This window comes from Podarcis filfolensis (genome assembly GCF_964270895.1).
Source record: "Podarcis filfolensis genome assembly, chromosome: 1".
In the NCBI taxonomy this organism is placed as follows: Eukaryota; Metazoa; Chordata; class Lepidosauria; order Squamata; family Lacertidae; genus Podarcis; species Podarcis filfolensis.
In genome coordinates, this window is record NC_139604.1 from 107,563,561 (window position 1) to 107,591,398 (window position 27,838).

The 27,838-nt window shown below is 43.3% G+C and overlaps 1 protein-coding gene across 26 annotated transcripts in view; it reads left to right on the forward strand.

Annotated features, from left to right (window-relative positions):
- NRXN3 (neurexin 3) overlaps nucleotides 1–27,838 on the forward strand; it is a 1,197,396-nt gene that overhangs the window by 88,382 nt on the left and 1,081,176 nt on the right. For all 26 annotated transcript variants that reach the window (XM_083609454.1, XM_083609464.1, XM_083609467.1 and 23 more), the window contains exons 3-4: nucleotides 6,394–6,411; nucleotides 18,738–18,767. In XM_083609454.1, the coding sequence (XP_083465580.1) occupies nucleotides 6,394–6,411; nucleotides 18,738–18,767 (48 nt within the window). The remainder of the gene's footprint in view (nucleotides 1–6,393; nucleotides 6,412–18,737; nucleotides 18,768–27,838) is intronic.

Sequence of the window (27,838 nt, forward strand, 5' to 3'; positions counted from 1 at the left end):
TCTTCAAGGGCAACACTGAGACCAAGGGGAAGGTAGCTGACAGACAGTGCTAACCCCTGTACTGGTTGTAGGTGAGGAGGCAAGGCATGTGAAGGCCCGCTTAAGACAGGCTGAGGTTGATGGAGCAGTGCCCAATATGCCCTAATACACCAGCCTACATTGGTTTGAGGTGCAAAATTCATTTCATGTAGTCAGACTGGATAGTGCCCTGGCCGAGTTGCAGTGAGGCAAAAGAAGAAGAGCAAGGATGGGAACCTCTACTGAATGTTTGTCAAAAGAAGGTTGCCAAATTCACAACAGGATGTCTGGGTGTGCCTTCTGAATAGAAAAACTTTCCCTTTGTTTCACAACCTTTCTTCTCCCCCTTCCCCCCTTACGTCTATTATTTGAGACGTTTCCCATCAAAACCTACAAAGGGTGAAAGTAATCCAAGACCCACCTAGGTAGGTGTAGCTAAAGAGATCAAGTGGCCTAGTAATTGGAGAGGAAGCCTTTCACTACTAGGTCAACAGCTCTCTTTCATCCTGGGTGGTTCCCATCTGACGGCTGTTCAGAAACCTGGAGTAGGGGATTCTCTGTCTGGTTACCGGTAGACAGGTGTCCAGAGAATGCCAGGGAGAATGGAGCTGACTTATACCGTGAAAGCGGGCTGACTGCCCCTCCTTTAGAAGTGGGGCTCTCCTGTGTTGCTCAGTGTCCAGAAGGTTGGCATCTAACATAGGCTTCCCCTGTCCCAGATGCTGTCTAGTCTGTAGAAGTTCAACAAAGGCCTCTCTGCCCTCCCCTCTCTCCCGGATTGTCAGCACAGCACCTTTCATCAGCGACAAAACCTCACATGAAATATTCAAAATAAAATGCCCCAGACATTTCGTGCTACAGCCATGACAATGATCTGAGCTATGCTATCATCTGTTCCTTCTCATCTCTCTTGATCTTTCCCCCATTCCTTTTTGGGGCCTACCCAGGTGGCTACCGCCACACCTGACAAAAGGCAGTCGCCCTGCTGATCCCTATTTCAGCAGAGCTATTAGCATCAAAGAGCAAAAGCAAACAACCTTGGCTTGCAGCTCAGCACTCTACAAAGCCACTGTGAATGGGTCCTTGTGCCTAGGACAAAGGAAATCCAGCCATTGCCTTTTGTCAAGAGACTCCCTTTGCTGTTTCTGAAGTGCTCTGAAGTAGAGAAAGGGATAACCTCTGCCTGGAAGAAAGGCCTGTGATCCTTGGTATTTTAGAAGGGATGTTGGGTCTGCAGTACATTCCGAGTTTCATACAGGACTTTTTACTTCCTTCTTCTGCACAGTGGGAGAAAGTAAAGGGCAAGTAGCAGAAGCTTGCTGGAGCATGAGCAGGCTTTGGAGGTAAGGGGTTATGTATACAGAAGCATGTTCACGGAAGCCTCCACACCATGGGTAGGCAAACTAAGGCCTGGGGGCTGGATTCAGCCCAATCACCTTCTAAATCCAGCCCGCTCACAGCCCGGGAATCTGCTTGTTTTTACATGAGTAGAATGTGTGCTTTTATTTAAAAGCATCTCTGGGTAATTTGTGGAGCATAGGAATTTATTCATTCCCCCCCACTCCCAAAATATAGTCCGGCCCCCCACAAGGTCTGAGGGACAGTGGACCGGCCCTCTGCTGAAAAAGTTTGCTGACCCCTGTTCCACACCACTGTTTTTAAAGAGAAGCATTTTCAGGAGGGGAAGATTCGGAGTGGTGAAGTGGGTAGAGGGAAAGGTAGGTGCTGAACACTTTCCTTGGCTTTCCCCTTTTCTTTTAAAGTTAGTTAACTTACTTGAAGGTATTTCAGTTGCAAAACCACAACACATTACCCAACATTTATATTAAACACTCAGTGGGTGGTGGAAGCACTTGTGTGTATTTGGAGGGGGGCAATAGTCACCGAGAGGTTTAAACAACCTTCCCTTGCTGCTATAAAAGGTAAAGGTACCCCTGACTGTTGGGTCCAGTCGCGGACGACTCTGGGGTTGCGGCGCTCATCTCGCTCTATAGGCCAAGGGAGCCGGCATTTGTCCGCAGACAGCTTCCGGGTCATGTGGCCAGCATGACTAAGCCACTTCTGGCGAACCAGAGCAGCACATGGAAACGCAATTTACTTTCCTGCCGGAGTGGTACCTATTTATCTACTTGCACTTTGACGTGCTTTCAAACTGCTAGGTGGGCAGGAGCTAGGACCAAACAACAGGAGCTCACTCCGTCGCGGAGATTTGAACCGCCAACCTTCTGATTGGCAAGCCCTAGGCTCTGTGGTTTAGACCACAGCGCCACCTGCATCCCTTGCAGCTATACTGTGCTCTAAATCAACCTTTCCCAGAGTCCCCCCCCCCAGTGTGTGTGTGGGGGGGACCATACCTGCATACGCTCCCAACATCCCAGTGAAGCAAATCGGGACATGACCCAGCCTCTCAACACACTTAAAATCACTCCCCCACCAATGTCTCTGTGCCCCCTTTGCAGATAAGTCTACCCACCTCAGTTACCACCCCCTTCCCACCTTGACATACCACTCGGGCCCCCTCTCACTCAGCTCCTCCCTCCCTCCCTCGGCGCTCACCCCTTTCCCCTCACATCCTGCTGACATGCCCTTTACGCACCTTCACTCGCTGCTCCTTTTCTTGCCCCAAAGGTTGCTTGCCAGCCCCCTCCCCTTCCCTTTCCCCTCCCACAACACAAACACACACATATGGTCACACACGAGGGCTGCAGAGGCTCCTTCCCCTGTAGTTTGTTTTGTTGCCAGCTGAAGTTCTGAGCCAGTGCTACTCGTGCAATGTGAGGCAGAGGAGGAGGAAGCATGTGGGCCCAAGGTGAGAGTAGCGATGGTGGAGGAATAATTTTTAAATGAATTTATACATGGAATTCATCAGTTCCTGTTCCAAATGAACTTTCCATGCATGGGACCACCTTTCACATAGAGTTCTCACTTATGTCTGGGGTACTCATGGATTGTCTTCTTTTTTAAAAAGCCTGGCTATTAAGCATACAATGTTTGTGAAACAGTCAGGCCCTACGTTCTACGCCAGCTATTTCATCTGCTATGTGGACCTGTTATAAAATGGTAATAATCCAGAGAACCACACATGTGCAGAGTGGTCTGTTGCCAACAGTGGGAAAGATCTGGCTGGGTGCACAAGGCTACTTTTCATTCAACACAGAAACAAAAAGGCATGCTTTTAAATCTACATTACCCAGATAGATTTGTCATTGCTTATGTAACCAGCTCTGGGGTTGAGTAAGGAGGTGGCCCACAGCTTTAAGCAAATGGGGCAACAACTACCTGACCATATGGTAGTTCATCAGCTAGCCTGCCATATACCTCCCCCAACATAACTTTTACTACTGCTAATACTGATTTAGTGGCTGGTGCCATTTAGCAGGCTTTGATTCTCTATAGCCTCATGGAGGAAAGCTGACTCCTGAGCTCTGCGTGGTGGACAGCTTTATGGAAAGTAGGTTCTGTGGGAGGAAGAAAGCAAGGATGACTCCATGCAATAGCAAGAGGTAGCAGCTGCCCCTCCAAAAATATTTTCTCTTATCCCACACAACTGAATGAAAGCACATAGCTTCATGAGCCACAGCAAACCAATTATGGTAGGTTAATGGCTTAAGTTTGAATTAAACATTTAAAAGCCTCCAAGTGAGTTTACGTTTTAAAATGTTCCTCCCTCTTTCCCCCACCCACTTTTAATCCAGTAAGCATTAGCACTTTGCAGGGGAACATGGGGACATTTTTTCATAGGCATCTTATAATTGCTTTGATGGGGACATCACATTTTTAAATCACACAGCATAGGAAGGACTCATAAATTAGCTCTGTGACATGATGGTGTGTGAATATGTGTGTGTGTGTTTGGGATGTGACCTTATTAAGGAAATTGATGTGAGTCAAACCTGAGGACTTTTATGTAGTAAGACATCTCTTCATTTCTCATGTAAACATGGATCCATCTAGCCACAAACTAGCAAGAGCTCACATGCAGATGTGGAAAGATGCTTTGGGATAAACACCCTTCTGACATTCAGATTATATTGAAATTACTTACGATCTATAGTATATGCTTGTTACCTCTCCTCATGCTTGATGCTGGGTGGGGTTTTCTTTTCTTTTTTGAATGAGTCTTGCAAAACCCCCCAAAAAGATCTAAGGAAGTACAGTATCTTAGAGCCACCCCTTGAAGATCATCTCAGCTTTTTGAATCTAGTGCTGTTGTTGCTTTTTGATTAAGGTTTGTAATTGTTTTAGCATTAATTGGTTTTTCATAGCTGATTGTGGTCTGTTAGTTGCTGGGGTGGGGAGGTTGTACAGACAAATGTGATAAAATCATTAAGGGTTCACCCGCAATTTTGCTTGTTCTGCTGCTTCCTTCTGGGAAAACCCCGCTGAATCGGAAGAACAGTCAATCGTTTTTTCTGCGGATTGAGGTCTGTTCTGATTCAGTGGCAGACAGTGGGTTTGCCCTGGAAAAGTGGCTGGACAGATGAAAACACTGCTCAGACCCATGCCTAGAAAGCGTGGGACTGGCGAAAGACCTCTTAGGCCCATGTTTTCTATGTGTGGGACAAGTGGAAGTGCGGATGAGCCCTAATAAGAAAGAGAACTAATGGCTGACTTTGGGATTGACAACCGACCTGCCATCCAGCAGTTTCTCATTATGGGTTGTAGCATGTGCCTAGCTTTTGTAGGTTAGCAAGAATTTAAGGAGAGCCCTGCCAAATCAAATCAAAAGCTTATCTGCTCCAGCAGCTCGATGACTGTGCACTCCCTCCATGGTTGGAAGCATAATGCTTCTGAGCAGCAGTTGCTAGAATCTGCAGGACGGGAGAGGGCTCTTGTGCTCAGGTTCTGCTTGCAGGTTCCTCACAGGCATCTGGTCGGCCACTGTGAGAACAGAATGCTGGACTAGATGGGCCATTGGCCACACCCAGCAGGCTTAGCTTAGCTTTCCCATGGCAGCCAATCACAGGCAAGGAATGAGGACATGACCCTTCTCTTGCTGTTACTCCCCAGCAAATGATATTCAAAGGCAGCATATTTCCATCATGGCTTAGTAGCCATGGGCAGCCTTGAATTCTATGAATTTGTTTAACCCCCTTTCAATGTGTCTGTGAGCTGGTGGCCAGGTTTTACCTTTTCTCAGCCCCATGGGTCACCTCATCAGGTGATTGACAGTTGGGTGTCCCCACCCACTTGTCAACATTGGCTTGCAGCCATGGGAGGATGTAGTGACTAAGCAGGATTGAAGGCCCCATCCATCAGTTGATGAGCAGCGAGTTTAGCCATGCTTTTTGCAGGGATCATCACCAGTGAGTTCACCATGGGCAGCTGTTCCAGTTGTATCTCTAACTCCTTTACACCTGATTTTACACATTAGGTGACGTTAGGTGTGAGGCAGTTGGGTGTGGTCAAGGAAAATGGCTTGGCAGGTCAATGAGGAGACATGGCAGGCCAAATTTGCCCCTTAGGCCAAAGGTTCCCCACCCATGAACTCCAGAAACTAGGTATTTTGCTCTCTACATAATACTGGTTTGCTCATTGTTGCATGTTAGCCACATCCCTGCAGATCACCAAAAGATGCTATTGGAGCTGCTAACTCAGCAAGGACCAGGTGACACAAGCGGCCAGAGAGGTCAATCTGGTTCTAATGCTGATGATTTTGGCTTGGTTCTTTGAACTGACCTGCTAAGCCAAGAGCCTGCTGGGTGCAATAGCCACTGAACTATTACCCTTGCCTGGGAAAAGATCATGCATCAAAAACTCAAAAGTTCCCATGTTGTCTGCAATGAAGGATGGTCACAGGGAAACAGTGGGCAGAATGTCTTGAAATGGCTTGTCTTTTTATTTTTGTGCTAGCCCTTTGAGGTCTCAGTTTGGAGCTGGTCATAAATTCACACAAACCCTTTCAGAAAAGGGAACTAATTTTTCTTTTCCTCCTGAAAATAGCTTGAATGTACTTGAATTTATGTGAATGAAGCTATCCTGCTGCAGGGGTTATGCTCTTTATTTCTCTCTTGTTTGAAACTGTGTGTGGAATGAAATGACACAGAATATTCTAACCAATATTCTTGCAGGAGTTGACCTAGGTTGGGCCTATCTGATTCCGGAACATTTCTCTCCGTCCAGACAGATACGACATCTGACTTACTTCTACATGCACAGAGGAGGGCCAGCCAAGCCCTTTCCCTTGCATGGGTGGGCTGATGACCATAGATGGGTGGCTTTCAAAACTTCTGGTTTTGCATGAAATTGATTTCCATGCAAAGAAGCTAAGCTGCTTGTGTGTGCGCATGTTGTGTGTCTAATACTTTCTCTCTCTTTCTCTCTCTCCCTCTCTTCCCCCTCCCTTTCGTGCTTCCTATGAAAATGCTTCATCAGATGTCAATCGTGTTCCAGGTGAGTGTTGTGTTTGCTAGTGTGGAAGGCTACTCTTTTGAGGACTGGGGTGAGCCTAGAGCAAATATTTCAAGCAAGTGATTGGAAAAGTATTAGACTGCAAGGATGATACTTACAGGTGCAGTGTGGTGGAATGTTTGTTTTCATCATGATAAAATGGTGAAGAATTATACACAGCAAATGCAATGTCAATGAAGAATAGTGAGGATGCACTGAGTTAGTGGTTTCTTTGGATTCTAACCTATTTCAGGTCAGTTGTTGCTTAAGAAGTGAAGACCTGGTATGCTTCTGTTGCTACAGTGTGAACCTGCCATTACTGAAGAAATGTTGTTTTTGCTGAATCGTTCAAAGGTTTGATGAAAACACAGCTGAAATAAGAAGCAGTAAATAATCTAAAAAATATAAAGTTCATTGTTGTCCTGGAATATTCCTTAGAGCATATAGTCTAAGGGTTTTCTTCATTTGTAATATGTGTGAATGAATGAATGAGGCTTTAGATGCAATTTCATTTTGTGCTCTTCCAGCGTTTTGGATTTATCCACCCCAAGGAAATATTCATCCGCAGAGAATGCTGACTCCCAATTCCTGGGTGGTTTCCCCTGCTTAACGTTACTGTATAGCCTTCACTTCTGGGGTGGAGGATGTTGATCTGATGAATGAACAAACAATATTAAAGATCTTGGTTTGCCTGCCACTGAAGTCTCTGGCCATATAGTGAACTCACAACCCAACTGCTGTGTTTTTCACATCCATGGAAGCTTTGCCATGTGATAGGTGCTGTACCAGCTTCTGAGAAGAGGAGAAGACCAAAACTAGGGATCAAGATTCATGCTTCATGCCAACGTGTGTAACTTTCCAGCATTTTTTAAAAATGAGAAGCAGTCTCAGGAAGCTTGTACAGTGGCAGGGATGGGTCACTCAACCATGATCAAATGTACCCCCTAGCTGCTTTTTTGTAGAGAGTTTTCTCTCTCTTTCTTATCAAGGTGAGAAAGATAAACTGATAGCCAGGGGTGGGGAACCTGCAGCTCTTGGGTCGAATTTGGCCCAGGGGACTGCTTTCCTCAAACTATGCCCACTTGCCCCCAGTGTTGGGTGTGGGGCAAATAGAGATATGGCAGTATTGACTGCATTGCACAGATCTCCATGGGGAACCCAGTTGCTTGGCCAATCCTTGATGAATCAGTCACATGAGTTTCCCTGGAATAGCAAGTAGAGTTGAAATTGCTATCCAGCAGCTGATGTGTGAGGAGTTCAGCCCTGCCAGATCAGCTGTGTTACTGAGTTCCCTGTGAGGAACTCAATCATGCAGCCAATCTCTGTAGAAAACAGCTTTGCCGGCCCTGTGTGCAGTGCTCTGTCAAGCACAGGGCTGGCAAATCCCTTGCATTGCAGTTCCTTAGTGCCTGAAGAAAAGCTGGCTGTTGGGAAATGCTGTGCAAGGGGCTTTGACAGGCAGAGATTTTTATGTTGCTATAACCTGCCTTGGTACGTCACATTGAACAGTGGGTAAGAAATCCAATAAATGATAATGTGAATTAATCATCATAATAAATAACCATCATAATTAATCATCATGATTAATAATCTTTCTCTTAAGTCATTCGATTTACACCCTGGACTGTAACTCCCCCTGCCCAAAATCAATCAAGTCAAGAGTGCAAGTTAATCTACAGTTCTCTTCTTATTCTCTCTGTATCATGCTTTCTTCGCTCACCATACGCACCATATTAGCATGGAATAAGGCAGTACATCCTCACAACACAACTGATAATTGGGGATGGAAGAGGTCATGTGACACTGTGTTTTTTCTAGGCATGATTCCGAAAGAGATTTGATCAACTAATAACACCCATCTCATATTTGCCTTTGCAATGTGTTTTCCCTCTCTAAATGAACCAGGTATTCATACACAATTCAAAATGGACATCATGTCATATAACTTAGATAAGAGTAGAAGTCAAAATCTCCCCTGCCCCCCCCCCAGAACAGAAGATTCAGGGTGAGGGCTTCCATGGAAAGGAGTTAAGATGCATGGAAATGAGTTAAGATGCATGCAAAGCATTTTTCAGCACATCTGGTGCTGGAAGAAGAGTTATAGGATATTTGTAAGAGTGGCAAAATGCCTAGTTAGCTCTCATTTGGCACCTGCTTCACAATAGTCCTCGCACAACAGCACCCCTCTCAATTCAAGATCCGCTCACACCCCTTAACTATTGCAGCTTAGTTAAATTTCCTTAACTGATACAAGTGGACTTGGCATTCTCTGAGCACCTGTTGCGTACACACAGGCTTGTGCACCCCTCCCCACACCCTCCCTCTTCTCCGGGAGATATTCTATGGATTTGCCTATATGCAATTACGTGTCACTGTCAGCTGCAGGTGCATTCAGCAGGCAGGGTGTGCAAAGGGGCACATTTCCTCATATATCTGGTGCCTTGGCCCTACCTTACTTCAAATATGGCAAAGCTGATAAAATTGCCCTGAGGATTGGATCTGGCCTGTAGGTCCTTAGTTGGCCATCCCTGTTGCAGCCTGTTTTGATGCAGAAAGCTGCCCCAGGCTGCTGCTATGTGAGACTGTTTATAGATTTATGGGACAGTTTAGGAATTTTCTTTATCATGCAACTATTTACCCGCAGGCAGCAGTAGGGCTGCAAAGGACTTGTACTGATGAATTGATTCATTTTATTTGCCTACTAGACAGGCCGCAACTAATACCCCAGTCAACAGCCTAGGATTGGCTGTCACAAAGTGCTTGACCCCAAGACTTTCTCTGTGGGCAAGCCAAAATCGAGTGAACTGGAATTTGATTTGAATGAACTCTTTTATTTTCATGCCACCCATCTCATTTTTTTTGGACTACCATTCATGTTAGCATGGAGCCCACCAAGAGGAACGATCAGCTGTGATGCTCCTCGCCCTGTTTAAGAGCCACTTCATAACTTTTCTATTTCAGTTTAGAACTGCAAGCATGTTTTTGGTCAATAGGGCAAGGTTGGCTTGGCTGCTATTTGCTCCACCTCTAAGTCCCTGCAGACTACCAGGTCTCTGTGAATCCTTTTGCCACTGATGTATAGTGAAGTGTCATTGCCAGCCAGGTCTCTCACGTTCATATCCTCAGGGACTCGCCACATGCTTGCTTGTTTTTAAAACAATTCCACTTTTCCATAAATCATCCTCAAAGCAGATAACACTGTTTTATTTTTATAACAACAGATTCAACAACCAATAAATAATGATGCAGCAACAGGGACTCAAGGGGGCTTACAGCTAAAACAGAAACAATTAAAGGCATAGAAAAAAGCACACATTCAAAACCAATTAAACATTAGTAGAATTGAAATATATCAATATCTATATAAAATATCTAATAGAACATAGATGGAAAGAGGCTGGAGTGCCCTCCATCACTTTTTAAATTGTAGGGTCTTAAAAAAACATATTGTCTTGCATAGAGACCATTTTCTTTCTTAGCAAGGCCTTTATTAAGGTATAGGACTGATAGCAATTGAATAGTGGGGACCATGCTGTTTGACCTTATTTCTGCCAATACCACCACTTCTGGACTCACTTGGCTACTAAATTACAGTAGATGAGGCTACTGAGATTTATGTGTCGTTGTGGTTTTGCACATTCTTACCTGGGAGTCTCAGAAACCATTAGCAAACATGCTTCATCCAATGGCTGTGGGTGCGTCACCAGCATCAGATTATTATTATTATTATTATTATTATTATTATTATTATTATTATTTAGTATTTATACCCCGCCCATCTGGCTGAGTTTCCTCAGCCACTCTGGGCGGCTTCCAATTGAGTGTTAAAAACAAGACAGCATTTAAAAACAATACAGATAGCCCCTTAAGGTTTCTAAGGCTAGCAAAGAAGCTCTCAGTGCAAGAGTAAAGTTGATAAAGAACTGAAGTTAGAGCATTTGATTAGAAATTTGATTAGTTCCTGTGAAATCTTAAAAGAGACAGATTTGGAGGGAGAAATTGTTGGGGAAGCAAACACTTTGATAAGACTTGTGGGTTCTGTTTGTTTGTTTGCTTGCTTACTTATATAGCCTGCAATGCCATCGACACAATAAAGGTTCAATAGAGGTTCAATAGTGGTAATAATAATAATAATAATAATAATAATAATAATAATAATAATAATTTATTATTTATATTCCGCCCATCTGTTTGCTTCCAGCAAACACTAAAACACAGTAACGTATTAAACATTAAAAGCCTCCCTAAACAGAGCTGCCTTTAGATGTCTTCTAAAAGTTTCGTAGATATTTTTCTCTTTGACATCTGGTGGGAGGGCATTCCACAGGGCGGGTGCCACTACCGAGAAGGCCCTCTGCCTGGTTCCCTGTAACTTGGCTTCTTGCATCGAGGGAACCGTCAGAAGGCCCTCGGCACTGGACCTCAGTGTCCGGGCAGAATGATGGGGGTTGAGACGCTCCTTCAGGTAAATTTATACTGGTCGATCCACATACCCTTCCACTTTATTAGTGGTCAGTGCTGCTTTCCCAAGGTTGCTGCATTATTGCCATCTGGAAGGGCATTCTTGCACCACAGGACAATAAAATTGGAACAGCCCCCCCCCCAATACCCCATTTGTGGTATGAAAAATTACAGAATTTCAGCAGGAAGCTATGGAGCATGCACCTATTGGAAATGAAGCAGCATGCCCACTTCAAAACCTTTGCAGGCTCAAACAGTATTGAAAGTGGGGTTGTGCGTAACTGCCTCAATATAATGGTTAGCAGGAATCATCATAAATGCACACTAAAAAGGATGTCTGGGGGCGCTTTAAGACTAGCTGAAACCCAACAGGATTCCAGCTTCTCTTCCTCTGTTACCTTTACAGACTTTCTGTGGCTTTCCCCTAGGATAGTCCTGCTTCCTAGCTCTTGTTTCTGTTTGCCAAGTTACTGGTGCCAGAATGCTATGTCCTACTTCATAGGAACTGAAGAGCTGTCATTGCTGGGTCCAAATTGGCCTTCAGACCAGAAGAGCTCACCTGCTCATAGTAGATGCTAACAGCTGTGAACAAGTAATACACAGCTTGGCAGCTTGGTTGCTGTGTAGCTTTTCGCTGGGGATTTCTCAGGAGCCCTCTCTTAACCTTGCTGAAATGGATGGAGGTTGCACAGCACTGGTGGTTGTTGAAGTGTGTCCAGTATTTATGTTTTAGATTGCTGATCCTTTACACCAGCACAGCTTCCCATTCACTTAGGTCACCCTTATATGAACACTTGTATTCCCATCCTCCCATTTTCCTACATGTATTGGTTTGGTAATGCCAGTACTTAAACAGTACAAGACAGAAAGATAATATATTGGCACAAGTCCCAGCAAAATAACCAATTATACCTTAAAAGCCAGCTGAAAAGAGAGAAATGTGTCAAACTTTTGGCGAAGGAAAGAGAATCCTGGTGGATTTCCACTGAGAAAGTGTTCTATAAGTATAGGAGCACCACCAAAAAGGTATTTGAATTCGCCCACCTACAATTCCATATGGATGTGGTGGAGCACAGGGCCTCTGTCAAGAGCAAGCCAGCAGTAAATCACATGGAGTAAACAAAGTTAACTCTTTCTAAGAAACAACAACAACAACAACCAGGTTCTGCATAGGAATGTCAGGCCTGATAAACACAGCTACTCATCTTCGGTAGGTCCTGCCCCTATGAGGCAGTTGTGGCTCTATGAGGCCACCTTCCCACAGCTGCCTAAGTGCCCTCCTCTCCCAGGTTTCCCCCAAGTAATCTGAGACTGCGCCTGTGTGTCTGTCTCTGCTCCTCCTGCTTCATGCCACTCCAGGTTCTGGGAGACCAGGAGGGAGGGGAGCTTGTCACAGTAAGAGGGGGAAGAACCTTCTGCTTCTTCACCAGTCTGACACATCTCTGCCTCTTGGCCTCCCTCATCCCACTCTCCTGCTTCCACTTCTGGTTCTGGTATTCTCTCTGCCCCAGACTCCCCCTTCTCACCAAGCCGTGCTACCTCTTCAGCTTCCAACACCTCTTCCTGCTCCCAGTCTTCTCCCTCTGACCACCGATCATCATCATCTCACCACCTACCCTGGCTTGGAGCCTTCTTCCTTTGGTTCCTCCCACGATTCCTCTGCGTCCAACCAGTCCTTAACAGCATCTATGGTCAATGTTACTGCACAGGGAGGTTCATATGGGAGCATGTGATCTCTGGGGTAACCTGATCCTAAGCTGCTTAGGGTGTGCATATAAACAGGCTTCTCCATGTGCATCCTTACCTGTAAGAGGAACTTCATATGCAGACAGGTGCTAACTCTGGTTCATAATTGTAAAATTCTACCCAATTGAAAGTAGCTTTCTATGTAGCCCATATTTCACCTCTAACCTCACCCCTCTTTCTAACATTGACAGACTTACTTCTAAAATGGACACCTTGAGCAGGAATGAAAGAGATGAAAAAGCACCAGTCACCTGTTGGGGAAGTGAGAGACTCTCACAATTTCTGCTGCCTCCCTGAACAAGTGGATGAGTGGTGTGACTAATAATTTCATCGGCACAATGCAGGGTCTCAATGTTGCTAGGTTGGGATTAGCAATGGGCTAATTCAAGCAGACAGCAGCTCACTGTGTGTGTGCATATCTAAATTGGAGCCATTCTTTCTAAAAGAGATCAATAACTTCATTAAAACTTTCCTCTTATAGACTTAATTATAAATTCAAATGAATTCTTCCACTGTTCTAAATTTGAAAGTTCAGCCATGTACATAATTAACGGTTTATTCCCATAATAAAATATTTTATTCATATTTACAAATGCTCTGTTTCTAGACCACTTATTTGGAAATCACACGTGAAATAACATGGAAGGAATGAAGGTTTAAAATTTGCACAGTTCTTCCAACTGCATTCTTGCTATTTCCCATTATGTGTATATTTGCACATGGTCAGAAGTGGGATGTGCTCTAATTCATTCATAGTACTGGTTAGAATGAGATGTCACTTAAATTTAACAAAGGGAAGATCCAGTTCCACGACATGGCCGCCTACCATCTTGGCTTTATTTGCACATGATCTCTTCTGCCCCCAAATGCTCAGAGCACAGTTCAAGATGGCAGCAATTTGATGAGGCTTCCTCAAGAGTCAGTCAAGTAAGCTGTTCAGTTTCGAGGGCATTAGATATAGCAATATTTGGAGAGTGGAATATTTTGCAATGAGCCCTTGATTACACATTCTTTGCTATGTAAAGCTTCTTACTGACACACATCTACCCACTCTTTAGTCATGCTATTTATCTAGTTCCTGTTTGTGGGAACTTCCATTTAAATGCCTCTACGAGCCATATGTGTGCCATTAAAACTTATTAAACAGAGTGCAGAAAAGTAACTTGAATCCTCTGCAGCCTCTCATACTCTTACCATATCAGCATGAAAGAATGCATGCAAATAATTCTTCTAGTCCGTATATTACTCCTGAAAATCTCTTCCTCTGACACTGACAGAGACTTAGTCCTAAGATGGGCATCTCAAGTGGAGATGGAAGAGGTGGCATAGCACAGCTGTTTTGTGTAATTGGATTGGAAATGGGCCTCAGGCTACAATATCTCTGCTTAGCTTCTGGCTGGCTGTACTGCTGGGGCCTGTAAGGAGCCCCTTGGCTACTGCATATGCCATTGATGTATTGGATGAGAATGACTGTTTTCTAGCCCAGCTACAGGTGTGCCCAGTGGTGAAGGATGGGTGGGCACTATGTATGCTGGAGGCTAACAACTCATCACATCCTGTCCAACAGAAACCCAAATCCTTTGAGAACCTCTCTCTCTTTGCATTGCATTCCTCTGTAATTCTTTCTTTCTTCGTAGTTCAGCACCTTCTTTTAAAAGGAAATCTGGTTTTTATATAGGTAACTCAGAGTTCAAGATTCCCAGTTATGGTTGGAAGCTAGCCCTATCGCTCGATAGAATCCAAGGCTATGTGCCTGGTAGTGCTCTGAGGGATAAAGTCCAGTTCTTGCTGTGCTGTTAGTTTCGTTCTGTGATTCTTTCCTGCTGCCATTCAAAGGTAGAAATGGTAGTCTTTGGGCCTAAATGGAACCATTCGTCTTCCAACACGCTAACAAAGTCTTTTTGTTCCAGCTGATACACACAAAAAACACCCCTCCACCCAGTTCAACATTGGCTGAGTACAACAGGACAAGCTATAATTAAGAAGAACAAAAAGACTCCATCGTCCTTCATGGCTTCAATCACTTGTCATTTTAAGCTGTTTTTTTTAAAAAAGAAAATGCACTTCTCTTACTTCTTTATGTTTAGTGGCTTTAATTTTCCTGCTCTGTAAGTGCTAAGAGCTTGAGCATAATTAAGCACGACAAAAAGGCTGCAGTTCCAAGGTTTCCATTGTAACTACCCCACCCTACCAAAGTGCCCCCTAATAAGTCCTCAGATATGAGGACCACTGCTTAATTGCATTGCTCTTTCATGTAATTGTACTCTGAAGCTACTTTTTAAAATGTCCTTACGGCTTCATGCAGATCCAAGGGTTGGCCCTTAAGCACTTTGTGCAATTAGTGACACTTAATTCTTTACTTTCATATAGAAAGTGGAACTGTACACTTCTGATTTTTATATACAGACAACTTTAACTCTTGAAAACGGTACTTGGAGATCTAGCGTGATTAAAATTAACCTTTTAAAAGATGACGCAATCATGTTGTACTTAAAACTCCAAGGTTTAGTTTTCTTTGCCCCCACAAATGTGACATTTGATCTCAATAGATGCATCTGTTTTCAAGGATGTGGGTCAATGTTAACTTTGTGCTTTTCCTTAGTCTCTTATCCAAAAGTAAAATTTAAAATGAATTGGCTGGGACTTCAGATGGATAACTGCCTACTTCAGAATCATTAGTTAAGAAGCTTCTTACAGCCATTTTGCAATTGTTATTCACTGTGTATAGAGATTTGTTGAGTTAACGGACCACTTCACATTTGGCATTCCCTATTGAGAAACAGGTTTCCAGTACAAAATACTTGAGAGCTGTGTTAGCTGTGATGGAGTGTTGCATTTGTTACATTATTATGCAAGTCTCTAACATTTATAGGGGACATGGGTGGCGCTGTGGGTTAAACCACTGAGCCTAGGGCTTGCCAATCAGAAGGTTGGCGGTTCGAATCCCCATGATGGGGTGAGCTCCTATTGCTCGGTCCCTGCTCCTGCCAACCTAGCAGTTCGAAATCACGTCAAAGTGCAAGTAGATAAATAGGTACTGTTCTGGCGGGAAGGTAAACGGCGTTTCCGTGTGCTGCTCTAGCTCGCCAGAAGCGGTTTAGTCATGCTGGCCACATGACCTGGAAGCTGTACGCCGGCTCCCTCGGCCAATAAAGCGAGATGAGTGTCGCAACCCCAGTCGGCCACGCCTGGACCTAATGGTCAGGGGTCCCTTTACCTTTAACATTTATAGAAGCAACCTCTTAGGATGGACCCATAACTTTGCTGTAGGAAGGGGTGACATTTGTTGGTTGGTTTGTATGTTTACATATATTAAGCCCTAAAAGAAAGCAAATGTTTGTCGTGTTTATTTATTTTTAAAATTACCTTCTTTTTGCAAGAGTGCAGCATATTTCTAGCATGTAGAAGAATTTTGGTTCATTTGTTTTGAATTAAAACATTTCTACATAAACAATGTGTAAATTGTTTGCGTATGATTCTATAATTCTATAAATTGAGAAACCATTGATTTATAAAATATGTTTTTGTATTGCATATGTATTTTTTACATGTCCTAACCCATGTCCTTCCATGTACTAACCTAACTTGTGAGCGCCTCTGTTCTCGCCAAACATGAGCTATAACCAAGAGCAAACCTTAGCTATAGCTCATGTTTAGCAAGAAGAGTGCTTGATCACAAGTCCATAGCCTCAGGTGACACACTAAGCTAAACCTTCATTCAGCTCACTATGGCATGGCAGGAAAAAATGCCATGGAGGAGCAAAACAGCTGAGCACTTCTCTCTGGGAGCCCATAAGTTCACTTGCTGTTGGTCATGTCAGAGTTTAGCTTAGGGTGCCAGGCAAGCCAGGGTCATGTAGGCAATGTTTGAGGGGACAAGTTTGGAAATCAAATATTGCAGTTCTCTTTTCCTGTCAGAAGACAACTGCAGTTGATGCTGCTGCTGAATAATAACCAAACTCGGGTAAGGCCCTGTGTTAGTTGACTTACTATTCTACTTTTAATATTTCTGTGCTGCTTTTAAATTTTAATTTACTGGAAGGGTCCCAAGCATTATAAATACAGCACATTTTTCTTTTAATTGCGGACAACATATTATGAGTCATCCAAGTGCCAGTCATCTCTAGAACCTAACATCTAGAAGGACCTAAATGTTTCTGTAGAACAAAAATGCACACAAAAAAGTAGGATCTCTAGGCACTGCTGGGAACCTTATTTCTTGGACCTATTGGCTGTACTGTTAGTGGCAGACAAACATTAGCTCCCCATTTAATGTGCATGGAGAGGAAGTCTTCCATGTAATGAGTACATAATGTGTAAAGCATGGGAAACTATTCTAATAATCATTAAATTACTTGAAAGTGCAACTGCAGTTGCAGATCAGCCGCTGCTGATCCATTTCTTGTCAGGGACATTTCCTAAGAATGGAAAATTAGGTGGGCAAGATATGCCTTTTAGTTCTCCTACAGCTATTATTCCTCCTCCAGCATGGTGCAGTGGTTAAAAGTGGTGGATTCGTAATCTGGTGAACCGAGTTTGCATCCCCGCTCCTCCACATGCAGCTGCTGAGTGACCTTGGGCTAGTCACACTTCTCTGAAGTCTGTCAGCCTCACTCACCTCACAGAGTGTTTGTTGTGGGGGAGGAAGGGAAATGAGATTGTTAGCCGCTTTGAGACTCCTTAAGGGGAGTGAAAGGCGGGATATCAAGTCCAAACTCCTCCTGCCCTCCTCCTCCTCCTCCTCCTCCTCCTCCTCCTCCTCCTCCTCCTCCTCCACAGTTAGCAGTAGTAAAAATACACAACCTCAAGTCCAGGATAAGAACAAGTGATGCTTCAGTATTTCTGGAACTATGTAGATGTAGACTTGAGCCATTCCTCAAATGAAAGACCGCTGGGAATCCAAAATAGAGTCCAATGTCAAAATAGGATATAAATAAGAATAATACATTTTAAAAACTATGAAACTTGTAGCAAACTTCAATTACACATTGGTTTCTTGTTGCTTCAGCACTTCTTTTTCATGGGTAGGTTGTATGACATGCTTCAGCATATTCCAGGGCTTAAATTGCTTTTACAGCATTCATAAGAACTGAACAAACATATGTTTTTTTCTTCCTAGGCATCAGTGGCAGAAGGAACCATAAATTGAGTTGTGCAAGAATATCCCCAAATGAAATAAAAATGCAACATTCAATCATATCTATTCAAAACAAAAGCAAATAATAATAATAATTCAGGACATGTCTTAATCAAAAGAAATCTGTTGCATTTATTTATAGTAGAAGGAAGGGATGGGATTGTAAAACATGTGGCTTCTGATTCTGCCCCCCCCCCAAATCCTTAGTAATCTTGAACATTTAAATATGTGTGTATATGCATATACATACACGCACGGTTATTACAAATAGTAATCCCCTTCTCTGGTGGAGAGTTCTTTTGGATGAATATTTACTTTGGATGATCTGGATTTTAAATTTCTAAGGGTGAAGGAGTAGAAAAAGATAAACAAATTACTAAAAACATGAAAACTGCTGTTGATTGAAAAAACTTCGAAGGTGCATCTGATATCTCCAAACTCTAAGATACTGCCCATACAAATTCTGAAGAAAAGTGGCAGCTACATGAGCATAGCTGTGTATGTGTGTTGTGGTGGAGCTTGTGTGTGTATGCTTGTGTATACCCGAAATGAAAACCAGAGATATGCAAAGGATTTGTGGTTAATGGCGGTTTGTAAGACCTTTATCAGGAATAAGGATTAGCTTTTTGACATGTTTTGTAAAATGAGAGTGAAAGCCTGCAAACCAAGTGTCTGACGCTGAAATCTGACTAAGAACACACTCCTTCCATTAAAATCTGTGGATGTTTTCTCACTGACATCAATGGAATCTTTTCTCTGCAGCCCAAGCTTTCCCCTTTAATATGGAAAGTTGTGGTGTGTGTTTGTGTGCATGCATGCACATGCAATTTCATGCATGGAGCACAGTATCCATACTTCCTCATCAAGTATGTGGTGATTGCCAATACTATTGGGCTATATAAATGATAGACACATGCATCTTCCTATATTTGTCTTTCTCCTTTTCTACTACCTTTCTCACTTCCTTTCTTTCTCTTTCTCAAAGGCCTTTCACACCTGATGATGGGTGAACAAGGTAAGTCTTTTCTTTCCTGCTTTTGCCAGTGCCTGACTGTGGCCACAATGACCCATGCTTCTTTCTAGTCCTGGCTTGGCTTGCATAAGCCCATATCCCCAAAGCAGCCCAACTGCTTTGTTTCCACCCCCCCCTCTCTTGCCTTTCCATCACTCACTTGCCGAACTTTGGGCTGTGCAACCAATGCTCAAGAGCAGCCTCCCTGTCCCCCACAGCCTGGGCACTTCTAGATGTTTGGGACTCCAGCTCCTATCTGCCCCAGCAACTGTGGGCAGGATCCATGGGAGCTGTAATCTAAAATATCTGGAGGACCTCAGACTGGAAAAAACTGTATAATTCTGGGAAGTTTGAAGTCAGGTGTTCTGACAATGAATTGAAGCGATAAAAGGGAAATTAAGAGAACTGCAAACATGCTCCTTCTCTTCATATACTCACCAGCCTTTCTGTCTTTGTTTTGAAATCTGACACAGTTTCTTTACCTGTTTGGTAAACATGGTCTTCAGAATTTCACTTCCCATTTCAGGGGAAATGTTCTGCAAGAACATACTTAACAGGTTTCACAAAATGACCCTAGATCCTTGAAGACAATTTAGAGCTTATGGTCTTTTTGTTTCCATCCTGCAGCTTATGGTATTCAAATACGTTCAGAACGCATTGTTCCAACAAATGAAGTTTGGTATAACCCAGGGCTGGATTGCACAATGAATTGCCTCTAAATCAGAAGCCTTGTTTTTGTCGTTTGGGCCAGATGTTATTGTGCATTGATTGAATTTGGCAGAAGGAGCTTATTGGCCTCATGCTGGGCAGAAAGTAGTGGTGTAAAGTTTGGACAAAAGCAAGCAAACATTCAGGAATTAGGTAGGGAAGAGAGAGGATTTGATGCAGCTGTGGCATGATCTACCTCTAGATATGGCAGAGATGGAGAGATGCTGGATTCACACCCTCCATTTCAGCGAACAACAAGCAAATATTGAATGGGTCAGTTGAGGAAAGTGGTTCCTTGATCAGAAGGGTGGGTCCATAAAGTTTTTGGTCCCAGGTACTATAACTCAGTGTCACTGAGGAATCATCTGAACCTTCAGTTCTCTTTCAGTCCACATGTGTAAGGTACACTCTGCCTCTTCTGATTCAGGCCAAGCAGCTGAGGCCCCTCTAGTCAGGAAGCAAGGAGCTGAATTGGGATGGCAGCAGTAGGAGGCAAGTCAGAGCTATAAAGCTATCCTGGAACATAATTGTTCCTCTTTTGCTACATTGGCACAAAGAGAGACATATCCTTTTGCAGCCACTACAAAATCCTTGCCCTAAGATGTGGCACAGAGCAATCCAGTTCTACTTGCCAAGCAACCCCCTTTATTGAACATCTTGTTAGGTGAGGCTAGCACAGACTGCCACTGGTCTTCCTGCTGGGTCTGAAAAGAGCCCCTGTAGGATGAAATGAGAAAGGGGTCAAAAGGCTCTTTGCTACAGTAGTAAGGCACAAACATGAAATGCTAGCGTGTGCTGCTTTGCCAGATCACCATTCTGTTAGCCAGATTGTTGTTGTGGTTGCATCTTTCTGCTAAAGCCATTGCCAAACAGGTAATGGAGAACTGAATTTTGCCCAGCTAATTTAGAATACTGCTGAAATTATATCTCACCAGTGAAAGTTCTCTGGTTAAAGTAAAAGTAAAAATCTTAAACCATAAGCTTGAAGACCAATGCAGAGTGATGCCACTGAGCAGTTATTTGAAATTCAGGTACATTTCCAAAGGGCCAAACTACATGTACATAATTGTATAGTTTTGCCTTTGAGTGAAGTTCCTGCCCCTTAAATTGCCAGGGAAGCAAAATCTGGATCAGGACCCTTGCAGGGGGTGGTGGTGGTGGTAGGGAGGCTTTGACCTTTTGCCCTACACTGCACCTTCAGTGTGAATGTATTGACCCCTCCCCAAGGAAAATAGCAGATGCTTCTGGAACCAGTTTGAGATTGTAGCAGGGGCCAAACGACTAATGCCCTCCATTGCTCATGCTAGGGTCCGGATCCAGATCAGGCTTCTCATTCTCACAGTTTGTGGAAACCAAAGGTGGAACAATACAGTTAAGGTCCAGTGGAGTCTGCCCCTAAGTTTTAAGATAGTGGAGCAGCCTGGGTGTCTGCCAAGAAGCTTAGTGGACCCAATCTCAGTTCCTGATCTGTCACTGCTATTGTTGCATTAAGAGCCTCTCTTCCTTCTCTCTTTTTATTCTGAGTACTTGGCTGGGTTCCAAGGAGCTCTTCACTTGTCTCTTTACCCCTGCTTCATTTTTCAGCTGGTCTGTAGCCAGGTATGGTAAGCTACCATAGAGTAAATACTGCAGTTGACAAGTATCAACTGCCACACTCGGGTGTAAAGGGACTGTGACAGCAGGCTCTTCGGGAACCATGAAAAGCTCATGTTATACCAGCCAGATTCTCGAAAAGGCATTACATTGTGGAGTGTGCATCTGTCAAAGCAAGTGGTGAAATGCCTGCTTTATACAATTTGAGTCACTGGCCCATAGGTTTCAAGCTGCTGCCCATTCAGTTTGAAGACACTCTTGTGACTTCAGCCTGCCTTTGATAAATGACAGTGGTTTCTTCATCCTGCTTCCCCTTGCCTGGTGTCTATACTGGGAACCAATGACCTCTGGCATTTCTTCCCATCACCATCCTGTACCTATCTCATTGTGTCAAGTAACTGGCTGTATTTTTCTTTCCAGCTAATTCTCTCCACTGTTCCATCCCGATGAATATTTATATAGTGTGTATAAAATCCTAACGTACCTGTGTGACTCAATAAATGCATATTGTATTCAGTGGCAATATAATATAGAGAAACAACGTGTGTGTTTGTGTATCTGGAACAACTGCACAATCTTATTTATCCTACACCACTATTGGTAGGTGGAAAATATTGGGCCAATATATTTCCACAGGAGAAACCCCTCCCTTTGCCCCATGTGTTAACCTTTGTTTTCCTTGTAGTTTTGGTTTTGATGTGGTGTGCTGTGCGTTGCTGATATGCTGCTATTGCATGCACAACCTGCCTTTCTCCATGTAAATTTGGAGCTAAAGTGCTTAAATAGTTACCTACTTATCTGTTTTGTGTGGTTTGCTATTCCCTCTTCTTAAAAAGTGTGCTTTGGGTGTATTTTTCTCTCTTTTTTGCTGTGTTCATATGCTTATTTTCATGTTGTCTGTTGGTGATGTGCACAGTGATCTAATTTTAATTTTTGTTATTTTCTTTAAATCCTCCTTCCTGCTCTTTTCTCTCGCCTTCCCCCCTCGGTGGACACTTCTCCGTACCTGTGCTTATGTGGACATACAACTTCATACCTTATAGGTAGAAGTAAAGGTAGAGATCATTTTCTTTTAAAAAGAATGGCTCTGATTGTTGATATGCTTGTAAAATGTTTGTGTGTCGTCTTTTAAAAATCTGTGTGGTCCATACTAATGTTTTTGTTTAAAAAGAAAACCATTTTGCTGAATCATCTATTTTGCTAACCCCTAAGAAAAGATGTTTTGGGTTGTGGTCTGCCCTGTGACACTTGGAAATGCACAGGCTGCTATATGGGTTTGATCAACACAGGAAACAGTCTGGTGGCATGGGACAACTAGTTGCCACTGTTTTTTCTGGCACTTGGATCTCAAGTGCCATCTTTGGAACTTGTCACTTATGTTACAGCAGGGACGCGGAGCCTGCAGCCCTCCAGATGAACTCCAGCTCCCATCAGCCCTGCCCAGCATGCCCAGTGGCCAGGGATGATGGGAGTTGTAGTCCAACAGGATATGGCCCTTTATCCTTGTATCACAGCACCGGTAAATGAAACCAGCACCAGGTAGGCAGCCTGCATACTTAGTAGGTCTATTAATAAAATAGCTGGGGCCTGCCATCTTGAGTTTGTGGGCGTTGTATTGGTGCAATTATGTCCAAACATGGAATCAGCTGGATGTGGGTGGATCATGGCACAATGCATATTCACTTTATGGAGGAACAGTCTTCTGCTCAGAAAAAAAGAGATATAGAAATGATACTGAAACTTAAAATGAAGAACACATACTCCAATGTATCTGAAGTGGCCATTGTTATTTGAAATGAGTGGAAGAGCACCATACTTGGGGAGTCTTAACAGAAGGGTAAAAATCCACTCTTCAAAAGAGAGAGGTTTTCTCTTTTATGCATGTCTCATTAAGGCACATCAGCAGGCAGGAGAAGTTTGTGGCTGTTAAAAAAGGCAGAATCACTTTGTGTCCACTGTGGGTCTTTTGTTGGGGGTGTTCGATGAAGAAGGAGAACCTGAGAAAACTCATTCAAGTTAAATCAACTCATTAATTCTTCAGAGAGATTATTGTGTGAGAGTATTTTTTCCATTGTTGCCCAATAAATATTTTGCTTGGAAATACAATGTGTTTTGCCAGTATGGTATACAGAGCTCTTGGAATCAAATGAACTTTGGGCTCAGTTTAGTTGCTTAACTGGTCATCATCCACCACACTGCTTCATTTAATATATGATGTAATAGTTTCATATGAAGGCCAAGTTCATTCATGCACCCAGTTTGTGTGATTCCTCCTCCTCCTCAATAAAATAAAAATAAAATAAAAAGGGGTTGATAATGGAAAATGGGTGTGCATGAAAAATGGCCTCCATGTGGAATGCCTATGTAACATGTTGTCTTCCTCATGGCAGGAAGAGGCACATGCCTGATTCCCCTGCAATCACTGGCTCGGTTTGCATGTCATAGTACGCCAAATAATGCTTTACTGAGAATGTTCTGTATCCTGGAGTGAAGCTTGCACCCACTTTGCTCCTCCCTGGACATTTTAGCTCAGCTTGAGATAGCAGCTAAGCCAGTGTTCGACGTAGCATGTCATCTGAGCCCAGAATTGTGGTTAAGGTCTCTCTTCCCTTAACCATGACCTGTAGCCAAGAACAAACCTAAGCGATTGTGGTTGAGAAAGAGACTGCTTAGCCCTGAACCTTGGTTTGGATGACATACTTAGCCAACGTTTGGCTCAGCTGCTGTCCTGCACTGAGCTAAAAAAGTCCAGGGAGGGGACAAAGCAGCTGTGATGTGTAGTGTTAAACGAAAAGTGGATTTGTTCTAAAGCATTTATTCCATATGTGGATTTTGTCATTTGACTGTTGCAATGCCTTGCAGTCATGCATGACATCTGGAATTGAACGAGACACCAAATCCAGGAACTGCTGGGTGGACTTGAGCTTGTTCTGCAGTGGCTGTTCTTTCTTGAGGAATAAAGAGGAGGATGGGAATTAAAGAACCATTACTTATAGTGTATTTTCTAGCCTCACTAAATAAATGATGGCCAAATAGATAATAAATAACCTCCTTCTAATTTGCTATTGAGCTTGAGTTAATGTCTAGTCACATTCTACCGTATCATTTGTTCTGTAGACAGCCTTTAGATAAGGAAATTATAATTGACCTTCCTGTTGCATTCCACTATAAATTTCCTCACTCCTACCATGCTTTTTTTGGGTGTTGGTTTTTATGATCTTTCTTGGTTTGACCACACATTGGTTTCTTTTATCTTCGCACACTGCAGTAAATCCATGACTCCACTTGCACACACATGTGCAATAGAATGTGGGAAGCCATAAAAGAAAACAGGTCAATCTCGCCCCCACCCCCCACCTCTCCAGTCATTGATTTCACTTTGGTAGGTCAGCCTTCGGATTCTTCCTTTTAATGTGAGAAGCCAGGAGCTGCTGTGTTGCAATGGCAAATTCTGTGTACACACCTACATTGAAAGCCCATTTAAAGCATGCTGCTTCCCCAAGGAATCGTGGGAACTGTAGTGTATCCCTTATGAAATTACATTTTCCAACACCCTTGACAAAATTTCATTTCCCAGGATTCTTGGGGAAAGTTATCAGCTTCACATAGCCAAAGAATGTGAGCTGTGAAGTTTAATTCTTATCTTAGCCATAAACTTACTTGGTAAACATGCAGTCTTGGTTCACTTACAATCTGAGGATAATAGTAAGCCAATAGGAAGCTGGCTTATATTAAGCCACACTTTTTATCCACCCAGCCTGGTATTATCTACTCTGACTGGCCATTTCTGCCTCAGACAGGGTCTCTCCCACCACATGCTACTAGTTCCTTCTAACTGGAGACGCTAGGGATTTAACAGGGAACCTTCAGCAAAGAAAGCATGTGACCAAAAGCATGGTCCCAACTCTCAGCAACTGGCTTCTCCAAGGCTGGATGTTAGGAACACTGCTGTAATACATATGGACTACTTCTGAACGCTCTAAAGCGCTATGTAAATGTGAACTGTTCTTAGGATTTCACTTCTTTTTATTCATGTGGAGTTCTCAGAGACTGTGAGTGAAATCTAAAGACAACTTAACAGGTGCATTAAAAGTCAAATTGAAATCAATGATACTTAAATATCTTATTGATTTCGGTGAGAGCTTAAGCACATCTAGACTTTGCTGTGGCGTGCCATTACAACCCCTTGCAGAGAACTGCATAACGTGATGCACAGGCTGACATACTCTAGATTGTGCAATGCTTGGTACACAACATGTGCTACGTATAGGGTTATTCGTGTATTATTAGAATTTTTCACCCACCTCTTTACTTCGCAAAATTGCATATTTTCTCGGGCTTTTGTGTACCTGAACAGATGATCTGGAATTGTTTTTTTCCCGTGTGGGTTGAACACTGCTACACACTATTTAGATAGACACAAGAGAGACATTTTAAAAAGGCATATACTGTATTTTTTGCCCCATAGGACGCACCGGCCCATAAGACGCACCTAGTTTTTTGGGGGGGAAATAAAGGGGGAAAATTATTCCCCCCCAGGTGCGGGGCTGGGGTGGGGGAAGCCCGAGCTTCCCCGGACCCCAGCCCCCAGAACAGGCAACTCTCCGCAAGCCGTGGGAGCCCAGCGTCGGGCTCCCACCGCTTGCGGAGATCTGCGCGAAGCCTGGAGAGTCCGAGAGTTATGGCGAAGTTGCACGCAGCTTTGCCATCGCTCTCGGAGCTTGCGGGGCTGGGGGCGGGGGAAGCCGGAGCTTCCCCCGACCCCAGCCCCCAGAACGGGTCCCAGAGCAATGGCAAAGTTGCGCGCAGCTTCGCCATTGCTCCCGGAGCTTGCCGGGCTGGGGGGATAGCTTCCTGAAGCCTGGAGAGCGAGAGGGGTCTGTGCGCACCGACCCCTCTCGCTCTCCACGCTTCAGCGAAAGCCTGCATTCGCCCCATAGGACGCACACACATTTCCCCTTCATTTTTGGAGGGGAAAAAGTGCGTCCTATAGGGCAAAAAATACGGTACTTAAAATTTTAAGGTAGGAATACAGCAGACACACACTTTACAAGTATGTGCATCATGCAGGTACCCTTATTAGAAAGTCAGGGCTGGTCACAGGTAGGGATGACTGATGACTCAGTCTGTTTCTGGACCATTTTGGCCAAATTTGCATGTGTTCATTCCACCCTGTATCTGCATGTGTTTTGAAGTACGACCATTTTTATTTAAATAATATTTTATTTCAGTTGGTTGTATCCAGAGTAGCACTAAGTGAACGTTCTGTCAGTGCAATGATTTCTGGTTGGGGAGTGGAGTGTTCTTCTCTCCCCACCCTATGCATTGCCTAAATCTGTTCTAGGGTTTCCCATAACTCTCTGGTGCAGATTGTGGGGGTTCCATTGTGCAAATGGAAATCTTTGTGCTATTGGGACACATTGGATGAATACTACCCCATGTATGCATTTCTAAACATATACCATATTTTTTCATGTATAAGACGCCCCCATGTATAATATGCCCCCTACTTTGGGGGACTCCAATTTAAGAAAATATGCATATGCACTATCTGTGTATAAGACACCCCCCCCCCCCGATTTCGAACCTTATTTTAGAGTAAAAAACCCTAGTCTTATACACGGAAAAATACGGTATTGCCCTGAAATGCTTGTTATTAACAAAATTTTGTAATTTTGGTAATTTTGGAACTGAGAACTGTATCACACAATTTTAGAGAAGTATGAAATCTGAAGAATAATTATGTGTAGAAGTCTGCAGTCCTAACCCCACTTACCTAGAAATAAGATCCATTAATCCCAATAGGGCTTACTTCTGAGTAGACATGGTAAGGATTATGCTTTTAGTCTGGGAAGTGCAAACTGGGTCAGTTTGCTTAAAAATGCAGACCAGACGAAATTTCCATATATCCCTTGCTGTCGTTTTCTGTTAAAAGTACACGTGGTGGCTAATCTGGATTCTGTACTATAGCATGAAACAGCACACAATTTATACAAACAACTGGAATGATTAGAAATTAGGTAGATCCCCCCTCTTTTTTGTGCCTAGTTTTCAGTGATGTGCAGAAATGTATAATATACACATTGAGACTGTTTGCCTTTTTACATTGTAGATGAGTTTGAAAGCAGAGTAAGATATATAATGTAATATGCGGTAGAGAGAATTGAAGCCTGTAGCATTATGCAGTGTGTGTGTGTGTGTATAAAACAATGATAATACTTTGTGGCTGCAATGATCTTAAGCACTATTTCTTGGAAGAACGTTCCATTTACATCACTGGGATTTATTCTAGGTAGAGAAAAAAGGTGAAAAGTGCTGAATGGCAGGTGACAAGGGGAAAATTACTGACTTCTTTTTGCATGCTTAAATAATTAGTGGCATTTAAATGAGTTATGTGCAACATATTTTTCCATTTCTCTTTGCCAGCAACACCACTAGGATTTAAGAGCCTTGTGAATAAGATCAGCTTAGTAGCCAAGGGTTTATGCAAATATTTAAGCAAGCCATCAGTGACTAATTATTTAAAAAAATTGCACTCTAATAGAATCTAATTATAAGGGGAGAAGGCACCATTACATCTACATTGCCAGCCTTGGCCATTATTCTTAAAATGTTAGTTTGTCCTATAAAATGGACGCAGTGCACTTTTTGTTCTCTGTAAAATTGTTTTGAAACACTCTGGCATTTCATAGAATCATAGAATAGAATCATAGAATCATAGAATCATAGAGTTGGAAGAGACCACAAGGGCCATCGAGTCCAACCCCCTGCCA